Raw genomic sequence first — 22,436 nt, forward strand, 5'->3', positions numbered from 1 at the left:
CTGGGAAATTATATTGTGATTTTTTTCCATTTTCAACAAAACAATTCAAAAAGTAATTGGCAGATGTATTAGTTGCAGCCCTACAGGGATGTCCACAGTGGGGTTTGACAGATCCAAAGTCTGTACAACTCACTCAATATATGAATTTTGAATTCAAGTGAGAAAAACAACAAAACTTTTTCCTACAGTGGGGTTTCTCTCCTAATACGACGTAACATCTTTGTTTTTGTTTTTTGGAGTCCAAAAAGGATGTTGGACTGGTCAAATAATTTCTGAATATTGCTTGGTTAGTACAGTGTACTTTGGTGAGGGCAAAAGATGAGGATGGATCCTGGTGATACAAGAAAATATGCTCAACAGTTTGCACTATGTTTCATCCTTGTTGTTTTATATCGTACGTCCTCATATCAATGTAAGCTGTATGAGGAGAGACTTCATAGATTTGGTCCAAAGTATACTGGAGCACATGGATATAAGGCAAGAAACTTTATCAGAAGAATAACGTTTTGACGCCAAGTGCATTTCACTCGAGTCAGACCTTTGGACCAAAAATCTAAAGTCTCTCCTGATAAAAGATTTCTATCTTATTCTGAGAGCACCGGACAGGCCTGCAATTCCTTGTGAGGCAGTTGAAACACGTTAAACCTCTTCCTTCAGTATAAGCTGTATTTTATTGCTTTGGTGCTGTATGAAACACAAATGGCCTTATGGATCTATTGGATTATCAGCGTCTGATTTTAATGAGACAATATAGTGATTTGGAAGTTCTGCGGTGAATAATTACCTAGATTATTATTAACCAAATAATGTTTCCTGTCTTGTTGAAAGTACCAGTAAATACTACAAACAAATGAAAAGGCAGCAGAGTAAAGAGCAGGGTATTTGCTTTTACTTCACAAACAGAGTTAAGAATAAATAATAGAGAATATAGTAAATGTTCTGCTTACCTTTTCTGCTGGATTATAGTTGTGTCCGACACCACAGTGCTGTGTGAGGAGGAGACGACACAAAAAGGATACCTTGTGCGGGCATTATTGTCGAGTTTAACTTCCTGACACCATGAAGTGATGTGTTGGAAGACAATTGTTATGGCAGTAATACTTGTATAGCCTGTTTCCAGAGAATCGTTGCCCCACAGTGTTTTTTCCTAATGTCAAACTGAAAGTGAAACTAAATAGCAATTCATTCTGGTTACAGTATGAAGCTAATGACACGTCACTGTGACTTCTTTGATAAGGCCAAGAGGTGTATATTGTTTAGCGCCCTGCTGATATTTCAACATGAATTCATGGGAGAATAAATCAAGCAAAGTCAAACAGCACACTTTGGTGCATATTTTAAAAACTTGTAATTAAAAACTTGTATAATGGCACAATATAGAATTTAGAAACGAATAATCGATTGACTGAAAATTAATCTACAAATTTCTCTGTAATCTGAATATTGCTTGGTTAGTTCAGTGAACTTTGTTGAGCGTAAAAGATGAGGATGGATCTTTGTGATGTGAGAAAATATGCTCTACATTTACATCTACTTTTTGTCCATGTTGTTTTATATATCATACGTCCTCATATCAATGTTTATCAATTTATTGCATTTAGTCTCTGCTTTGGTGCTGTATGAAACACAAATGGCCTTATGGATCTATTAGATTATCATCGTCTGACTTTAATGACACAACCAAATGATATGGAAGTTCTGTAGGCAGGTTTGACGTGAGCATTTATACTGAATAATTACCTACATCTTATTGAATGTGTCTTATTAATGCAGAAAAAATGAAACTAAATGCTTTCATTGTTTCGATAATTTTCGGGTTAAATTTCCGTATGGGTTAACATGCACTGCAAAACAACAAATACAACAATTTGTATATCATTTTTTCAATGTAAAACTGAGACAAAAATCATTCATTAATAATGAATAATGATGATCATTCATTTATTGTCGTTTAAAACAGGAGTTAAAGTATATACATAATAATAATAAAGGATATTTTAATTGTGGGTATAGTTCGGAGTGTCCATCTGTGTGTGTTTGTGTGTAACTGTATTTCAGTTTCATTTCATTAACCTTTATTTAACCAGGTTTAGACCCATTGAGATTAAAATCTCTTTTTCAAGAGCGACCTGGCAAAGAATGGCAAACAGTACAAACAGTTTCATACACGCACATTAAAAAACAATAGATCAGCTCAAAGGTGCCATACCGTAAAAGTGCAGGGAAGCCATATAATCAATCAAAACAAGTACAAGTATCGATACAGTCCATTTCTATAGATTTCACCATGCCTTTAAATTCATTTAGAGTGACTAGGTCCTGGAGTTTAAGTTCATTTTGCAGGTTATTCCATGCAGATGGTGCAGAAAACATAAAGGTCTTCTTTCCCAACTCAGCCCGAACTCTAGGAACAGTCATAAGCATAGTGTCCTGAGACCGTAACCCATAATTGCCGTGTTTTCTGGTTAGAAAGACAGATAAATAAAAGGGGAGTCTACCCAGAATGACCTTATAGATAAAAGCATACCAATGGCTAAAAGCCGACGTATTGACAGAGCAGGGCTATACAGTTTGTAACAAACCTTACAGTAAAGCGCCATGATATACAGTATCCAACATATGGAGACAATGGACTGATGCATTCATGTAAAGCAGATCACCATATAGTCAAGAACAGGCAAGAACGTCGCTTCAACCAGTTTTCGTCTGACATCAAGAGAAAAACAAGACTTGTTTCTAAAATAAAAACCTAACTTCAATTTCAACTTTTTCACCAGACTCTGTATGTGAGGTTTAAAAGAGAGGTGGTCATCAATGAAAAATCCTAAGTATTTGTATGTGGAGACTGCCTCAATTTGTTGACCTGGAGTATAGTTTCACCTCTTTCCCAGCAGCCAGATGAAGATGAGGACTACGTCCAGGTAGATCATGAGAGCAGCGGTGATGTATTCCTCTGGATCCAGACGGTAGCTCGTCTTCCCCATGATCAGCTGACAGTCGACCATCAGGAACTGAAGGGAGGGAGAGGAGGAGGAGGAGGAGGAGGAAGAGATAGGACAGGGTGAGAGATTACCACCACATAATTAGTAGTAACATATTTAATAATGGAAGACATGTCACAGTAGGAAAATGTAAATAATGAAATGAATGATGACTGAATTAGCTGCTTCAGTTTCAGGGTCCTGGTGTTGTGCATGCTGGCTCACTGTCGCACTGTCATGACTCACTGGTGAATAGAACAGAGCCATCATTGTTTGTAACACCTGTGCATTTCCTACTTACTATGACAAGCCAAAATGTCTGCTGTGAAAAATCCACATTAGACCTTTATAGATCGTATTTTGACAGCTAACAGTCATCAAATCATCTTCTCTGAAAGCTCCTCGTGATAGAAGAAATCTTTTGCTGCCGACAGATGGATGATTTAACTTAACCTGCTGCTGTGGAAGTGGCTTTGTGTGTGAGATTGGATGAAATCCTAAAAAATCTAACTTTTTATGCTCTATTCCGCTCGGTGGCTTGTGTGGCTTTCACCCTTACACTGTCATCACTTTTCTGCTGGAGCTGTTAATGAAAGCACCGGTGTGTGGGAGTGCAAAGCATTTAATGTGTCTGACAAAGAAACTTATTTCGCTGCTGTATACTCATTTCCTCTAATATAAAACCAAGTCACAAGGTCAAATGTAAAAACAAATATTTTAAATGAAAGTGGAACTGCATTTTGACACTATACAGAACTTCCTTTTTTTCACGGAAGAATTGTTCATAGTTGTAGTGGCAGACGTGTTCAAACCGCAGGTATTTCTGTCTAAGGGCAGTAATAGCATATGAATGCTTTTATTAGTGATGGCTTTGTTTAACCTACCAGGACAACAGAGGTGCGTGTATATTATATGATTTGTCCCTTCTGCTTTATAGCAAGAGAAGTGCTGTATAACAGTATTATTATCATGGTATACAATGTTCTTTTCTCCCTTACCAGTGAAAACAGCAGAGCCCCCAGACATCCATAGGCCACATCAGCCATGTATGAGTAGTAGAAGGTGCTGAAGATACCAAACATGATCACGTCCACAGCCAGAACCAGCAGAATACCGTAACAAATACTGAATTCATAACGAGTCTGCAAAAAACAAATTAAAACATAAATAAATAAGGCAACGGAAAAGTCTGCACATCGCTCTGCTTACAATAAACACAGATCATGATGTCTGTATACAGGAAGCATTTTGAAACGCATGCTGTTAGGCTAAGCCTGACTGTCCTAACCTGTGCAGAGAATGCAATGATTGCGACAGTAATGGCCAGCGTTGCTCCCATAGTGATGACGACAGCTGCGGTGTCGTGGAAGGAGGCGATGGTTCCCACCATGTATGACAAGCTCAGGGTGACCACAGCCTGTAGACACAACAACAACATCTCCAATGTCATTTGAGAAAGTTTTTGCCCCGTAGTTTGCTTCATAGATAGCTTCACAAGTTGCTTCAAACAGAAACACCTTAATTACAATCTGTATATATGTATATGCCTATGTATGTACATACACCAATATATCCTCATTTGTATAAATTGTCTTATCAGCACTTTACTAGTTTGCACTCTGGTTAGATGCTAAACTGCATTTTCTTGTACTTGTACTTGTACTATGTGCAATGACAATAAAGTTGAATCTAATGTAATCCAGATTGTTAATGTCTTTCAATAATCATAGTCTTTTATAGAAGACTGCATTGCGTATTAACGGTCACAATACAGGATGTCCTAATTTTGAATGTCAACAAAACCTCAACGGCTCGGTGAATCTGTGAGTGTGTGAACTCAACTTGAGAGGAAACTGAGGTTTTCATTTGGACGCAATAGAAAAGGTACCACTTTCTCACAGCCTGCTCATTTACTGTAAATTTAAAGAGAAGTCTAAATGTTGAGGAGAACCAAGCAGTGAATAAAAAAATAGCCATTATGTTTTATCATTACTATTTTAACGTCTTTACTGTACTGGAATATATTTTTCTCACGTACCTTTTTGAGTAATTCGATTTAATACTTTTACTTCTACCTGGGTAGTTTTTCCAGAAAAGTGCTCTTTATTGAGCAACATTTAGCCGAGGCAGCAGCTCACCTACTATATTTCACTTCCAGGAAGTGACTGTGTGACCTCAGGTGTTTCATGTCTGATATATTTTCTTTTAAATTACAAAGCTATGCTTTTTTTTTTATCATAATGTCAGGGTTATATTAAATGTAGATATCTGTGACAGTATTTCTATTATGTAAAATCAATCCCCGCCTTTGGATATTTGGGGTTTATGCTCCTCTATTTTTACCCACCAGTCCCACGATGTTCCAGGGGTGACGCCGACTGAAGGACTTGCAGCAGCCGAGGGTGGTGGCCACCACGATGAAGATGATGAAGGAGCTGACGTAGGCCCACAGGTTGTGCTGCACTGCCTCTTTGACCACGCTGGAGAAGGTGAACACACACACCACACTGAAGGTGAACAGCAGCTGGACAGTCAGGATGCTGAACACCTGCACAGGGAAAGATGAAGAACAGGCACTTATATAAAACAAAGAGCTTCATTACTAAATATTCTGCACAGCAACTGATCTTACCGGTGTATATTTTCAGGTAAAACAGATTACACTTATGATCTGTGATCATTTATGGATTAGGAAAATAGATTTTCCTTGTCCAATCATTCACTAAAAGTTTGTTTGGAGAGATTGTCAGAATCTCTGTGCTTTAAATATGCTTGGTAGTGTCCAGTTTTCTATAGATATATTTTTTTCTGCTTTATTATCCTATTAATCATCTTGTGCGATCCCTGACATTTCTCTTGCGAGTTGCAACCCCTTAGGAAAGTCTCTCCCGACACCAGGTTGGGAAAATCTGGTGTAGGATAACGTGCTCATAGCAAGTCGTACAAACCTTTCTAATAAACGCTCTTCTCACTGTCTTGTCATCAAAGGGAGATGAGGCTATCGGTGAAGTTGTGTCCGACAAGGCCTCTGGGCTGATGTCGCAAGACTCGTCCCCAGTGGTAGGCTCATCGGCGCAAGTTGTCTCAGTTTCAGGTGGAGGGTACTTTTCTGGGGTAGCAGAGTAGGGTGGAGGTTGCTGTCCTTCGGAGGAGTATGACGGTAGTGGTGGTGGTGGTGGTGAGGACACATCATAAACAGGAGCGTCCTGTGTCTCTTTAGATGTGAGGAAGTCTGCTGTATCTGACATTCTGGAGGAAACTGTGGGTCAAACACAGAAGTTCAGGCAAATAAAAACATCAACTTATGCAAAACAAACACGGCTCTGATGGGATACATTCTGTTTAGCAGCTGAAGTGGGAATTTCCTGTTTTACTTAAAGGGGACACATCATGAAAAACTCACTTGTTCATTGCTTGTGTTCATACATTTGGGTATCTGGAGTGCATACCAACCCACAAACTATGAAATAAGGCAACCCAGTCAGTTTTTTGTGGGCTGCCTAGATCAGAAAACATGTGATTCAATAAGCCATTCAGATTTGTCTTTCCTTCCTGTGTCACATGCAGGCTCATTAGAATATATCACCCACAGCTTGAGAACTAACTTTGCAAAGGTGCACCAAACTTTTCTCACGAGCCAATCAGAGCAGACTGGGATTTTTTCGAGAGGGGGTCTTAAGGCCCCGACACACCAAGCCGATGGTCGGCCATCAGACAGTTTGCAGCCGCCGTTGAGCGTTTGTCGGCCTAGTTTTTGCGGTGTGTCCCGCACCGTCGGCTCTAGTCTGCCCATGTCAGAGACTTTTCGGCCGATTCAACATGCTGAATCGGCCGAAAGCGGAGCTCGTTCGTGAGAGAAATCACTCTGATTGGCTGTTCAGCTTAAACAAATCAGTGCACGAGAAGAGAAACGGAAGTGAGGAAAGCAAACAAACAAGTTAAGTCAAGAAGAAAAACACAGAAAGCTCTTCTAATTGTTCATCTTCATCTCATCTGATCATTCCAATACACGGATATTTTCACAACAACATGGCCATCTGGAATGAAGCTAAGTGGTGAGTGAGAGTGCTCGGCAAACGCCGTTTTGTTTCATGTACGTATCATAACCACCACCACCATAAACAAATCCCTAGATTTTATCCAAGAAAAATAAAAGTACTCATTGAAAAGACAATCTGAAACTGAATTAACTCAAATTAATAGAAATGAAATTAGTTTAAAAGAGCCATGGATGGATGGATGGATGGATGGATGGATGGATGGATGGATGGATGGATGGATAGATGGATAGATGGATAGATGGATAGATGGATAGATGGAGAAATGATTGTGTTAGAGCAGCAGGTTATCCAGGCAATGCACAGGGACAGTAAATACAATTTACATATCACCACTAGAGATACAAATCAATAGAATACAAAATATAAAGAATATTGGAATACACTATAAATATACCTGACTACTACAACTAGCAGAAAAAAAATCTAAATTATAAACATAGAAGAAACCACTATATACATTAGCAAAGTGTACAACTTGCAATGTTTTGTTCTTTAACAAAAAATAATCGAGGTAGTAAATGTTCAAATGTAGATGTGCAAAATTCAACATGTGCAAGAATATTGCAGGACTAAAACAGAATGTGGTTGAGACAGAAACTATAGAGCTGACAGTTCTCTCTTAGACAGAGATGAGGTGTTGAAGACGGTATACTTGCTTCACCTGCTTACTTTTTAATTCAGATAGCTTAAAGAGTCAGTTCACCCAAATCATGTACCCACAGTGGTATATAAAAATGAGTTTCGTTCGGGGTTGTCTATCACTGAGACTGCAAAAGTTTCAGTATCTGTATGAGATAATAGTAGGAGCAAATGGCAAAATATATTTTTGGTATATTTTTTGAGTAAACAGGCCCCACCAAATGTTTGCTGTCTTGTTGAGAGTACCAGTAATTACTACAAATGAAAATGCAGCAGAGTAAACAGCGGAGTATTTGCTTTTACGTTACACACAGAACAAGTTAAGAATAAATAATAGAGAATAAAGTGAATGTTCTGCGTACCTTTTCTGCTGGATTATAGTTGTGTTCGACACCACAGTGCTGTGCGAGGAGGTGAAGACACAAAAAGCATACCTTGCATGGTAATGGGTGTCATTTATTCTAACAACCTGTGATGTACAGTTTCCTCATTAAGTGATGTAAAAAAAAAAAATCCCCGTCTGCAAAGACCCAGTGTAGAAATTGGAAACTCCTCTGTTGCTTTAATGTTGGTCGGAGCTTGTCAAAGGTAGGGTCTGGGGACTTCCAGGGGTCCCCATGTCAGTAATATACATACAGCAAAATATGAATGTCCAGACTTGAGTAAAAGTAGAGCTGCAACAATTAATCGATTAATGTCAACTATTGAATTAATCGCTAACTGTTTTGATAATTGATTAAAGCAGCAGTTGGCGAGATTGGAGCAAATATGATTAAAAAAAATGTTTTTATAAAACGGTCACTAAATCCTGACAGTAGTGCATGAGACAGGTAATCTGAAAAAAAGCATGTGCCTCTGTGTCCTCCGGTGTCCAATCCAAAACAACCAATCAGAGCTGTTCTGGAGTCGTCCAGCTGCCGTCTATGAGAGCCGCCTGTCAATCACTCGTGAACTCCGATCAAATGGTCAAACTATTCAGCGCTGATCAAATATGAATCAATATTCTGTTACTGTAATGCCTATTTCTCACCTCAAATGTTTTCAGAAACATCTTGTAGTGTACTGTTTAGCTGGAAAACGAGAAAGTTTGTGACCCGGCAGCCAGGTACCAATACCAAGCACCGCCCACCAGCCGGAGCACAGCCAATAGGAACGCTCTCTCTCTGAAATGACCTGTGATTGGCCAAAGTCTCCCGTCACGGGCTAGATTTTTTTAAAGCCTGAAAACAGAACCATGAGTAGGTACAGAAGTCTAGTTTTCTTTCACCGATTTTCAAGAATAAGGGTGATGTGCAGAGCTGTAGTAACTACGTAAGGGATAATGCACAGCGAGCCGGTCATTGTTGTGAAATAAACCCCGACAGGGCGATCCACGTCGTGTGAACACTGCCCTGAAGGGGTTAATTTCACAGCAATGACCTGCTCGCCGTACATTATCACGCTTATTACACGGCTACTTACTTAAGAAATCAATAATTTGACACAAAAACGGGCCACCAGAGTCTGCGATCAGAACTGCAACCATAGCAACGGTCTGTTATACATAGCAACGGTCTGCTATAAAGAAATAACAGACCGTAGAACGCTGTGATTGACCAATCAGAATTGAGTATTCAACAAAGTCATGTAATAAAGAGGCATAAAGTTGATCTGACACAGCATGAAGTTATTGGAAAGAGTAGTAGAAGGGAAGCTATAAGTCAAGAGGTGAGGTGATGTTTAGTGAGCAGCAGTATGGTAGATGTTCGTTGTGAGAATGTTGATGGAGAAGTATAGAGAAGGTCAAAAGGAGTTGCATTGAGTCTTTGTGGACTCGGAGAAAGCATAAAACAGGTTGCCGAGAAAGGAAGTGTGGTAATGTATGAGGAAGTTGGGAGTAGCCGAAAAGTATGTAAGAGTGGTGCAAGATATGTACGGGGTAGTGTAACAATGGGGAGATGCGCATTAGGAGGGACGGATGGGTTCAAGGTGGAAGTGGGATTAAATCAGTGATACAGTGGGAGGAAGTGGAGCCGCATCATCCATATAACCCGACTCTTAGCTCTTTCTTGTTTGGTGATGGACAGGCTGACAAACGAGATCAGGCAGGAGTTTTATAGACAAAAAAATCCCAAAATAATCTGCAGATTTATCAATAATGAAAATTATCATTAGTTGCAGCTGTAAGAGAGTTAAAGCGCACATTTGCAAAATTGTAACTATCTGTACAGTTTCATTTTAAAAGATTTTCAGTATTAATAGAGGGAGGAAAGAACCATTACCTTATGGTGTTCAAAGTTTGTCAATTACTAAATAAAACAATGTGCCGTTCTTTTAAAAGTAGTTTAAAATATTAATAATAAAATAATAATAATAATAATAATAAAAGATATTTAGTAATGTAAATTCTCATTATAATAAAACTCTTCAGGACAGTCTGTCCTGTTTCAGGTCTGAGCGGGACGAACAACCACAAAACGCATCGTTGACACTTAAAAAACACAAAACAGACGTTCACAAAACATCTCTCACACATATTTATTGTAAAAAATACATATAAAAACAATTTTCTGAGACATACAAAAGATTGGAGCTTAGAAACAGTATATTGAACAGACAAAGACAAAGCCATTTTTTTGAATTGCATTACATATTTACAATTTAATAAATAAAATTCAAATTTTTTTTTTTTTATACCAGAGTAAAGGCAGATTGTCCATATCTTGGGGTGCAGATACCGCTGTGGTGACTCTTTGAAAAAACATTCTCATCTAATAAATCGACCTCAAAAGCACAGGGCAGACGGGGGGGGGGGGGGAGATCAGTGCCCTGCGATTCAAAACCAAGGATTTAGGGACATTTATACAAAATAGCGTCCTTGGTTGGAGGAGAGCTAGTTTACACACAGAGCGTTTAGTTAGCATTGGTAAAGATTGAGGTATTGCACCACACAGCTTAGAGGGGGGTAAGAAAGTAAAGAGTAATGTGGGGTTTGAGATTGTCTTACCTTTATCGACAACCCAACCACCACCACCACCACCAACCCCCCCGAACACACACACACAAACACCCCCACCCCTCCCAGCCAAAGTATACAACATCATAACTTATCACCACAACAAATGTAACATCTAATGATCAATGCACCCCGTCTTCCGCACTCTCTCACACACAATGCCCCCAAATGCACAGACAGACTTTTGGCATTATTTTTCTATTCTCCAATACAAAAGAAACATGCACAGGGCTGCCCTCTAGTGGCCGGAAAATGTCGTAGCACCTCAGACTGCAGTACACCAGGGACCAGAGAAAAAAAAAAAAAGAGGCTGGGGTGAAAGAACTAGCCAGTAGGAAACCTGTGCACTGGACTGAACTCTAAACTGATCCGTGTCACTCGAGAGCACAGAGATTTAAACACATGGAACAGGCAGCAAAAGCAAAAATTGAGCAGCCTTACTGTTGGGCTTTTCCACCTCAGTTCAGCCCTTAAAAACACTACAAATACCTGCTTGCACAAGAACCCCTTCACCAGGCAAAGGCAATCAACACACACACAAAAGAAGGCAAAGGAAAGTCATTTAACACATTTAGCAGTAATTATGATCATAATGTGATGATACAATATCTAAAATCCTAAAATAAAAAAGGGGGGAAAGGGGTGGGGGCTAGTTATGTAATAATTAACCATCAGCTGTCCATAGCCTCCAGTGTTGGGGGGAGAGGCAGATGCCACATGGTGTAAACATGCCCCAAAAATACATCCCTCAATCCATCCCTCCCTTTATCCCTCCTCGATCTGGCATTGATGCAACCAGATGGCGGTCTGGTCCAAAAATCCGGACTACACCCCCAGAGAGTGTTTGAGAATGAAGGGGGAGAAGGAGGGGGTCGTGGGATAAAAATCCCAAACCGCATTTAAAAAGTACAACGGGACCTCGTGAGCCGCCACGTTGCGTACCAATGCCACGTGTAACAGGATGTTTGCCAGCGCGACTGACTGTAAAAACTAGCGTTAAAAATGAAAAAGGGTAACCCGCTCGACCAAGCAGACGTCCGGGCAATTTACAGTAAACACACACACACACACACAAAGTCACACTTTCCTGAATACAGTCATGCTCAGGACATTTTCTGTCCCTGGTCATCATTTGAACACACACACATACGCACACACAACTTTATCCCAGACCTTATGTGAAAAAAACTAAATAAAATCAGCCTTGAAGGACAAAAGTGCTCAAATTGGTGCCAACACCAGCGCTACTATGGCCCTATGAAATGCCTACAACCCCTCCTAAACACTCAGCAAGTAGCAGCACGTTAAACTCAGCGCCAACTAACCACCTACAAAAAACTGACCCACTCCGATAAAACAATTAGCCCCCAGACTTCCCCTGAAATGTTTACAGGTAATAGAAAACAGAAAAACACCGAGTAACGGCAGCCCCCATTCACCAAAAACACGCCCTCAACCTCCAGCTGGTTCAAAATAAAGCAACGTTTATGCGGTAACAGTTCACGCTTTCGGTGTGAGGTTGGTTCATTTGGGGTTCGCCGAGGAAAGAAAACATTCATCCAATGTATGACATGGAACAATACTCTTTCTGCAAAATACTTAATAAAATGACCAATCCCGTTTGGAGGGAGAGAAAAAAATACACGGGAGAGGATCCAGAGTCACAGTTAACTTTTTTTTGTGTTCCTCCCCAAGTTCAAGATTGTTCTGGGGCAAGTTCCATCATTCTGTGATGATACTGTTTATTTTACTTATTTTTAATATCTTCTGCGGATTCAAGAGTTCGTAACATAGAAAGGGAACCTCCTCCACTTGTGGTCCAACAAGAGTCTCGACCAGAGATTAGACGGACACGCAGCGGCTGTTTTTAACTGTTGGATTTTGGCTTGAAATGGCCTAGACCAAGTTCAAATGGACCGATCCAAACGGAGAGCATCGGTTGTCGCTAACAGGAGCTTCTTCTTGTGATCGTCTGTTCCCCCCCTCAAATATAGGTTTGCGTCTGAGAGGGACAGAGGGCTTTTATTTGTTCAATTACACATTTTTATTGGGATTTTATTGAGATTCAGTGTAGTCTCCTGTAAGAGTGGAAAAAGACAGAGTGGGCATTAGACAAAGTAATACACACTGTAATGACTTTATTCAAATAATGTACGCAATAGGGCTGGGTAATGTGGTTGAACTCAATATCACATCAATAATTTCTTCCGTATAAAATATCATGATGTGGCAAATGCATGTAAAATCATAAAAAAGTTAAACTAATGTTCAATGATGTCTGTTCCGCTGTTACGCAGCACATGAAACAAAAACTTCAATATTGTATTTATTTGGTTTTCATATTACATTTAAGGAACTGATAAAAGAATCTTATCATCACAATATTATTCCACTGAATGCTGATAAACTAACATCCATATTAGGGGTAGGAAAAAAAAAATCGATTAAAAATTTATTTCAAAATCGTAAAAAAAAATCGTAATACATATATTGCGATTTTTTTTTACGATTTTGAAATACATTTTTTAATGCCAGAATCAATATATTTGCTTCATTTAAGTCTATGTGGACGTAGAAGGAAGTTACTGCTTTTATTGTTGTAGTCTGAGTGACATGACGTCATATCAGTTCAGTATCCTTCAACCAAAACAAAATGCAGCCGGCTTCAGCGAGCCGAAACAAGAAAAAGGCGGAGGGTCCGCGTGGATACGACCTGCACCCTCACATTTTTTTAATCCAAAGTGGTAAACACTACACATCCAGTAAAGTATGGAAACACTTTGGGTTTCACACATTGCCTGGAAAAGCAGAGCTAGACATCGTGGCTAAAGCTACATGCTAACTCTGTCACGGACAGGAAACGTTATCGTATTGCGGTAACGTGCGGTCAAGCCAGCCGTCACTCGCATCTCCGTAGTCACATCAGCCGACACTACAAATGTAGTGCTGCCATATACTGACATTTATGTTAAATGCATGTAAACGGGCCCAATGGAGTATACACGGCACCCAAGTATCGTGATAGTATCGAATCGGGAGATAGGTGAATCGTCCCAGCCCTAATCCATACGAACGTACATGCAACACAGTCTTTATCATAGATATAAAACTGTTTTATATATATGGTCGTTATACCTTTATCATTATGTTATCACTAGGTTGTCAATATGTGTCTTATAGAGCTGCAGCGATTAGCCAATAAATGTATAAGTCTATCGACAGAAAATTAATTGCCATCCATTTTGCTAATCGATTCATTGTTTTAGTAGTTTTTTAAGCCAAAACGACAACATTCACTGGTTCCAGCTTCTCCAAAGAGAGGATTTGATGATTTTCTTTGTCATACATAAATAAACTGAATATCTTTGAGACCGTAGATTATTACGGACATTTTTCACTATTTACTGATGTTTAATCGACAAAATGATTAATCAATTAATCAAGAAAATAATCAGCAGATTAATCGATAATAAAAATAATTGTTAGTTGCCGCTCTAGTGTCTTACTTGAATATGAAATAGTATGGCTAGGTCATAAGCGCCCTACTTTGGTGTTATCTTTCCTGGGGCAATGTGTGATGCCCGTTGCTATGGATACAGTATCATTTGGCAGCTTAACAATGGCATTTTGCATTACGTTACGTTTTAACTGCATCTAGACTCTGTGCAGGTCAACTGAAAAACACTGAAAACTGTTGTGAAATATGTCGTTTTTTTTATTGTTGTTAACTTATTCTTTGATCAGATAGTTCATGATTTCACACAATGTTATTTCGGGAAAAGTCCTTGTACAGGTTCTTGTGTTCAGACATTTACATGTAAGAACTTTGGCTACTTTTGTACGTGAAGTATGTTTTTCTCAAAGTAAGCCATCTAAAAAAGAGCATTTGTCATCAATACCAAAAATGTGGATATTTCATCGCCGTTATTTTTGAAAAAATTTGCTAATGCACGTCCAGTTAGTGAGTCTTGCGGGTACATACCTGAGTCGGGTTGGTCACTGTGCAGAATACATGTGACCCACGAGTCAATCGAAGGGATGTTCAGGGCAGCAGGGTTTCACCTTGGACCAGGAATCAATGCAGCTACAGGGAGGAAGAACAGAGACCCGGGTGGGGACACCAACACATTACATTTGATTAGCTCATGTTAATGTGCCAGAACCCGTATTGTGGGTTTTTGAATGTGGTGTCTCCCACAAGGTTTAATCCACTTACTGACAGTGTGAAACCAAACTAAATGTTATCACTGCAGCGAGCAGTGAATATGCAACAGAACCAGAGATAATGGTGCCTTCAAATGGGGTCTTGTTTACCGCGTTCACGAGAAGAGTCCATATGAACGCCCCTCTCTTGTGGTATTCACAACCTTGTAAGTGGAAAGTTTCTGAAAGCTCCGAGTTCACGAGTTGTGATGTGTTTGTTGACGTTTGTTGATGGTGTTCTCACGACTTAACCACTTGGACGCCAAGCAAATTGTGTACACGACTTCCCATGTTGTAAACTCGAGCTCACGAGTTTCATTTGAACGCACCATAAGATGCACCGAGTGTAGTGGGCTAGTACTTACTTTTATTTGCCTCCATCACTAATATAGAGCTGAAACCGTTAGTCTATACTTGAGTAGTCGATGGACAGACAAACGACAAAATAATCTGCAACTATTTTGATATCCCATTAATGTAATTTTTCAAGCAAAAAAGACAAACATTACTAGTTGCAGCCTCTCAATTGTGACCATTTGCTGCATTTTCTTTCTCTTGTATGATAGTTAAAGGAGTATGTTTGGGGTTTTGGACTGTTGGTTGAACAAAATAAGCAATTTGTAGACATCACGTCGAACTTTAGGAAATTGGGATTCCCTTTTTCCTCACATTTACAGACCAAATGATTAATCAACTAATCGAGAAAATAGTCAAAAATGGGCTCATTGCAGCCCTACACTAATATATGAATTTCATTGTTAAAGGTCTTATTGATAACATTTTTATGTAAACGAATATTTAAAAAAAAAATAATATATCCATAGAGCCTTTAGAAAGGTGCCCAATAAAAGTTATGGCTTTTTCTGAAAAAAAAAAAAGTCTTGTGAGCCAATATTAAAAGAAGTTGGCATCACGTGGTATCTCTGGATCTTCAGTTAGTGTGGAAAAAAAGCGGATAAATGGCTGAGATTGATGGTAAGTACCTGGCAACGACTTGTTGTGAAGTAAATGCAATGGAACGGGGGAGGGAGAATGCGACATCTAGTGGCTGAATGTTATCAATAGCACCTTTAAAAATAACTTTCCTTTGTTAAGTGTCTCTTAAGTGTGTTAAGTGAACTTGAACATGAACTGTTTCATAATTTTCAACACAGTCATCTTTTAGATCCTGAAATGCCCATTTTTTCCAAACCCCAGTTGCTCTACTGGGTGGACCAGAATTTCATTACACAGCCAAACAGCCACACCTACAAATCTGAAAGCTTATCTGCTTTAAGACCAAAACAAAAGATAGATGCGTGTGCTTTATCTGAGATTAAAGTATTTTTAAGATTCAACTTTCTCTCTGCTGGTTATGAATCACAGTTAAACATCATTTCTGCTTCTGTTGTTGTCAAAGTAATTATTGGAGAGTAGATTTTCAACTAAATAACCACTGATGAGTGTTGAACACACAATGATAAAAGAAAAAATAGCAGGATCTTCCCGATGACGGATTACCTAGTCTTGGTACATTTCAAGTTTCAACAAGTCTGATCTCATACTGTACTGAAATTATGGGAAACCAATGGCTCCTTGAAAGTTGGAGAAAAAAAAGAAAAGTATTGAACATTACAGCGTGCTTTGAAAATGTAAATGACTGTAGTAGTAAATGGGCTGAAACATGCATAAACTCTGGTAGTTCTTGAATGACATCATGGTTATTTCTTTTAAAGCGCTTACAAAACTCTTTGCGGTTGTGAGAACATTTAATTAAAATGTCATGATGTTGCTGTTATTATTATGCAGCTCTATAGGCAAATATTCACATCATTTACTTGTAAAGTAAACAGTTAGAGGACAGAAGCACACAAACTGCTGATCTTTTCTTTCTTTTGTGAACAGATTTTTGCTCTTACGCTGACACTGGCACTCATCCAATTGATCTCATGTTTAAAATAATGATTCTTAATGACAATAACTCAGCAGTGGTTATCATGGAAAAGGACAAAGGGTCTCTAATTATTAGAGCTGTCAAAGATAATGTGATAATAAAGCATTAACGCAAATTTGTTTCAGCGCCACAAATTTTTTTTAACGCGTCTTTCGGAAGTTGTCGCGGGCTCTGTTTTCAAGCTAGAGTGTTGCTTGTCGCAAAAGTGGTTAAATAACGCTCCAAACTTACACTAAATTGGTGTGGAAAAACTGGCATGACCATTTTCAAAGGGGTCCCTTGACCTCTGACCTCCAGATATGTGGATGAAAATGGGTTCTATGGGTACCCACGAGTCTCCCCTTTACAGACATGCCCACTTTATGATAATCACATGCAGTTTGGGGCAAGTCATAGTCAAGTCAGCACACTGACACACTGACAGCTGTTGTTGCCTGTTGGGCTGCAGTTTACCATGTTATGATTTGATCATATTGTTTTTATGCTAAATGCAGTACCTGTGAGGGTTTCTGGACAATATGTGTCATCGTTTTGTGTTGTTAATTGATTTCCAATAATAAATATATATACAAACATTTGCCTAATGCAAGCATATTTGCCCACTCCCATGTTGATAAGAGTATTAAATACTTGACAAATCTCTTTTTAAAGTAAAATTTTGAACTGATAAAAAAATTTGATTTATTTGTGATAAATCTCGATTAACTACAGACAATCATGCGATTAAATATTCTAATCGGTTGACAGCCCTACAAATTATCAGAAATGTGTAGTGATATGTGACAAGTAGAGTACAACCTTTGCTTCCTTATTTTTGAAAATCCTTCCCCCCAGTTACCACATCATTTTTTCACATCTGGAAATAACCAAACACATTGTTCGCCATATGCACGAAGCCTGCTTTTAGTCTCACCTGCATTCATTTGCATTTTTTACCCTCCTCTTTGCATTTATATGATCTGTATTATACTACAATGCAAATACATTAACTGAACTTTGTTACCTCTTATGATAGACGCAGAGGCAAGCCAGCCTGGCGATGGTCTCTCCCTGTATCAGATCCTCCAAACAGATGGAGCACTCTCCGCTGTCTTTACTGAGCACATCCGCTGTACACACACACACACACACACAAAGCAACCATAAGTGTTTCCAGCCTTTTTTAAAAACACAGGCGTCAGGCCATTTCTGTGATATGATACTTACTATTGTATGGTAGGGGAGGAGAGGTGAGGCAGCTCAACAGGTGATCCTCGATCCGACCCCCCGGGAAGGGCTTCGAGCAGAAAGGACAGCGGATATCTGCGCAGAGCGGGGACACAACAGGGCTGAGATTAACACACTGTGTCACAGCGAGACATAAATGATAGATGATGTGTGCACATCACATCGCGCTCAAGTGCTATGTTTGGACATGTAGATGTCACAGGCGAACCGAAGAGCAGGCTGGAACACAATCAGTCATTCTCTTCCCGGAGATGGCGTGAGTGATGTGACCTCGAGTGTAACCGACCCAAAATAGTTTGAAACTTTATTTGACTGTAGGGCTGGAGGGATAGCCGCCACTAGAGCCATGAGAGGATGGGGGCAGACACTGTGCCTTGCTGCCCTACATTCCCCTCCTCCCTCTATGTATGAGCTGCTGCCAACAGTGAGCGGGCATGTGAAGTTGTGACCCATTTCCCTACACTTGCTAGAGGGCTGGCCTGGGAAAACCCGCCACACTGTTGCGTTTTGGCTCGCAATGTCACGTTTGCCATCGCACCACCACCACCATCTCTGTGTCGTTGATTGTCTGATGCAGACCATGTGTGCATTTTCACTTCCCATTTTAATGCCCTTTAACAATAAAGTGTTTGGTCACTTAATGTTTTCGACTCGCATGCTGCAGGATTTGCCACTGACAACCACTGTCAACACAAGCCTTGTGATATGAAAGAGCTCGTATGTCACCACTTCCAGTTTTACGCCATAGCTCTGTGCTTCACACAATAGGGTCTCTGATGATTTTTTGTCAGTATGCGAGCACGGGGAAAAGAGATTATCTGTTCAGGAATGTAAATTCCCCAAATAATCCATGTTAATTTCAGACTGGGCAGGGCTGCACTGGGGGATTTTTTGATGCAAAATTCATTTTGTTATATGACACAAAATGTCTTTGATTTTGTGTGATACTGAAACGGTCTTATATTTTTTCTTGGCCTTAGAAGGATGTCATGGAGTGATGTGACTCTGTCTTACTATTATGACTGTGTAAAGTTGACTAAAACTGAGTTGACAATGAATACTCCTACCTCCTACTTAACCATCATATACATATTACTAGTATTTTCTCTGAACAAGTCACCCACTCTTGTCTTCAGTTTATTATCAGCTATCTTATTATGGAGGCATCAACAGTCATTCCCCAACATGTTTTATGTTTTAGTAATTTAATTCAGCTGATATTGCCAAGCTCTAACGCCATTCACAGATTATATGTAGTCATATTATTTCTTTATATTAATCTTGTCTCTAGGTGGAGGCTTCAGATAAACCCAGTGGGTTTTTGGCCTCTTCCTGCACTGTATATTATTCATTTATTATTTTTTTTTTTTGTTATGTTGTATAGTCTTAAATTGTGCAAAAATAAACAAACAAAATAAGTAATGTATGAATATGAGATATGAGAATATGACATATAAAAACAAGGTTAAATCATAAAAACTAACAAGTTACTGATGTAAACCAGAAAATTATTATGGTAAGTGTTATTTATACGCCACAAATAATAATAATACATGTATAGAAAATCCTACTGCAGGGTTTTTGCCTCTTCCTGCACTCTATATTGTTCATTTTTTTAATGTTGTATAGTCTTAAATTGAGCAAAATAAATAAACAAACGAAATAATGTAATGTATGAATATGAGCCGCCTTGACATCTAAAAACAAGGTTAAATCATAGAAACTAACAAGTTACTGATGTAAACCAGACAATTATTATGGCAAGTGTTATTTAAGTGCCACAAATAATAATAATAATTATTATTATTATTATTATTATTAATAATAATTATTATTACTGTGGGGTGTGTATCATGCCTCATTTTTTATATATATCAACAAAAACAGACAATACTAGGAACTAAGGGCAAATATTATTATTATTGTTGTTATTATTAATAATAATAATAATAATAATAATAATAATAATAATAATAATAATAATAATAATAATAATAATAATACAAATACATGTATAGAAAATTCTACTGCAGTGTGTAAACATGTTAACTTACTGCCATGTCGGTTGTTAACACGGTACAGGCCGATCCAAGCCTCTGACACCGGCCGCTGGTGTGTACCTCGGACCCGGGCGGATCGAGCTCCCACGCTGCGGCCGGAAGAGTGCCGATTCCCGGGCAGCCGCTCGGAAAAAGTGCGGTGTGGCGTGCGGCCTGTCTCCTCTGCGGACTGATGCTCCGCCGCCACGGCAGGCTCCGGGCTGATATCCCCGTCTTCCTCGGGTTTCCCCTCGCTGTTGTCGTCGTCGTCCTCTGCAGGTGACGCCTGGCTGATGCCGGAGGGGATGCCGTGGTGGTCCGCGGGGCTACCGTCGCTGCTCGCCCCCTGGAGCCCCGGGTCCGAGTCGCTGCCCTCCTCCGAGCGGCTCCGGTTGGCCTCCGTGTCCTCGAAGCTGCCGGAGAAGTCCACCATGAGACTGGTGGGTCTGGTGCAGCGGGGTCGCCGGTAGGAGTCCCGCTTTGTGCCATCTTTCCCGAAGGCAGAGGGCGTCGGGTCTTCCTGTAGGCGACTGGCTCTGGTCCCCATCTCTCTACGGAGCTAACGAGCTACTACAGCGGGCTAACGGAGCTGCTTCCTCAAAGAGACCCACCACGCAACCAGAGAGGAGGCGAGTTAACCTCGAAACGACCCTTAAACTGAACAATAATCACCTGGAACTTTAGATAACAACAACTGCCTAGCAACCGACCTCAACACAGATGATGTATGTAGCTGGATGTCCCTTCTCTCGCCTCAGTTTGTCCTTTCTGTCCACATTTCCATGTCTCTTTTTCTGACGTGCCCGTCCTCTCGCTGCTGCAGCGGAAATAGAAGCGGTTTCGCTTCCTTCTTTGAGTCGTACACAGTCAGTTACGGTAGCGTCACCATGGCTTCTTTGGTGTTTACTGGCGGTGGGCAAACCATCTTAGAGGCGCATTACCGCCACCATCTGGACTGGAGTGTGGAACAAGAGATTGTGCAGAAATAAAAATAAAAATAAATAAATAAAATAAATAAAATAAATAAAATAAATAAAATAAATAAAATAAATAAAATAAATAAAATAAATAAAATAAATAAAATAAATAAAATAAATAAAATAATGAGGAAAAACCCTAGATTCGTTTAACTAAATCAGTTTCTCTTAAAGGGACTATTTGTAACTTTCAGAAATGCTTCTTAACAGCGACACCTGTGGCCGTGAAATCAACGAAAGTCAGCGTCGGGCTCGCGCTTGCTCGCTCTAAATATACCTGAACGAGCATCGCTCAAAACAGTTAGGCGACACACGTCAGCTAAAACCACAATATCACTCTATATTTCAGCTGCTTGGCAGTAATGTTAGCTGACCAGACAAAGGTCTCTCCATGAACATGATTTAGATCTGGTCCTAGTGTTGGCTTTTCCTGCCTAAGTGCAGGCTGATGCAGCGGGGCTCTTCAGCGTGTCTCCCTGCTCTCTCCGCCCGCAGCCGGAGAGAGCAGAGGAGACACCGGCACCCGGTCGGTAACGAGAGGGTAACATAACTCTCTGAAGAGCTCCGTCACTTCACAAGACACGGGAAACCTCTGTTGGTCTGGAGGAACTGCAGAATTTATTTCTGCACAAACGTCCCCTGTGCATTCACTAGATATTCTCAGAGCTAAACTCTTCTGCAGTGTGGAGTGAGCGCACGTTCACGTCTAGAGGTGGAGCGAGACAGCGAGGACGCGCGCGCATTCTGAGTGAAGGAGAGCAGGCAGCGGAGACGAGGCTCCAGCCACACGCGAGCGCGCATATGCGAACGCGCATGTGTGACGACCCGCTACATTTATGCGCGTACAAAGTTACAAATAGTCCCTTTAAAGGGACTGTAACTTTTTAAGAGTATAAATGTACCGGGTCGGGATCCCATTCGCGCTCGCATGTGGCCGGAGTCACTGCTCCTCTGCCTGCTTGCCTTCACTCACACAGCGCGCGTTCTCGCTGTCTCGCTCCACCTCTAGACGTGAACGCGCGCTCACTCCACACTGCAGAAGAGTTAGTTTAGCTCTGAGAATATCTAGTGAATGTACAGTGGACGTTTGTGCAGAAATAACTGCTGCAACTCCTCCAGAAATATAGAGTGATATTGTGGTTTTAGCTGACGTGTGTCGCCTCACTGTTTTGAGCGATGCTCGTTCAGGTATATTTAGAGCGAGCAAGCGCGAGCCCGGCGCTGACTTTCGATGACTAAACGGCCAGAGGTGTCGCTGTTAACAAGCAATTCTGAAAGTAACAAATAGTCCCTTTAAAAACTGAATAATTTCACAGTATATGTTATCTGCTGTATTCCCCAATAGACCTGACAATGAAAAGTCCGGATGTTTTGCCTTCCT

General features: G+C 40.1%; 2 protein-coding genes across 3 annotated transcripts; both read right to left on the minus strand.

Moving 5' to 3' along the window:
• Window positions 1-1,917: 1,917 nt before the first annotated feature.
• On the minus strand, window positions 1,918-8,205 carry LOC141777619 (protein lifeguard 1-like). Of its 2 annotated transcripts, none has more exons than XM_074652044.1 (6): window positions 8,044-8,205; window positions 5,930-6,240; window positions 5,329-5,529; window positions 4,270-4,398; window positions 3,980-4,123; window positions 1,918-3,011 (listed from the first exon to the last, which is right to left on the minus strand). In XM_074652044.1, exons 2-6 carry the CDS (start codon window positions 6,227-6,229, stop codon window positions 2,877-2,879), a joined length of 909 nt encoding a protein of 302 aa, XP_074508145.1. In that variant the 5' UTR covers window positions 6,230-6,240; window positions 8,044-8,205; the 3' UTR covers window positions 1,918-2,876. The 2 variants fall into 2 exon arrangements, with proteins under 2 accessions (XP_074508145.1, XP_074508146.1); XM_074652045.1 differs by having other exon boundaries at window positions 5,930-6,230; window positions 8,044-8,173.
• Window positions 8,206-10,184: 1,979 nt separating this feature from the next.
• LOC141777622 (uncharacterized) lies at window positions 10,185-20,945 on the minus strand. Its single transcript, XM_074652046.1, has 5 exons — window positions 20,094-20,945; window positions 18,019-18,114; window positions 17,816-17,921; window positions 14,659-14,760; window positions 10,185-12,754 (listed from the first exon to the last, which is right to left on the minus strand). Exons 1-4 carry the CDS (start codon window positions 20,623-20,625, stop codon window positions 14,703-14,705), a joined length of 792 nt encoding a protein of 263 aa, XP_074508147.1. The 5' UTR covers window positions 20,626-20,945; the 3' UTR covers window positions 10,185-12,754; window positions 14,659-14,702.
• Window positions 20,946-22,436: the final 1,491 nt, after the last annotated feature.

This window comes from Sebastes fasciatus, chromosome 11, assembly GCF_043250625.1.
Source record: "Sebastes fasciatus isolate fSebFas1 chromosome 11, fSebFas1.pri, whole genome shotgun sequence".
NCBI lineage: Eukaryota > Metazoa > Chordata > Actinopteri > Perciformes > Sebastidae > Sebastes > Sebastes fasciatus.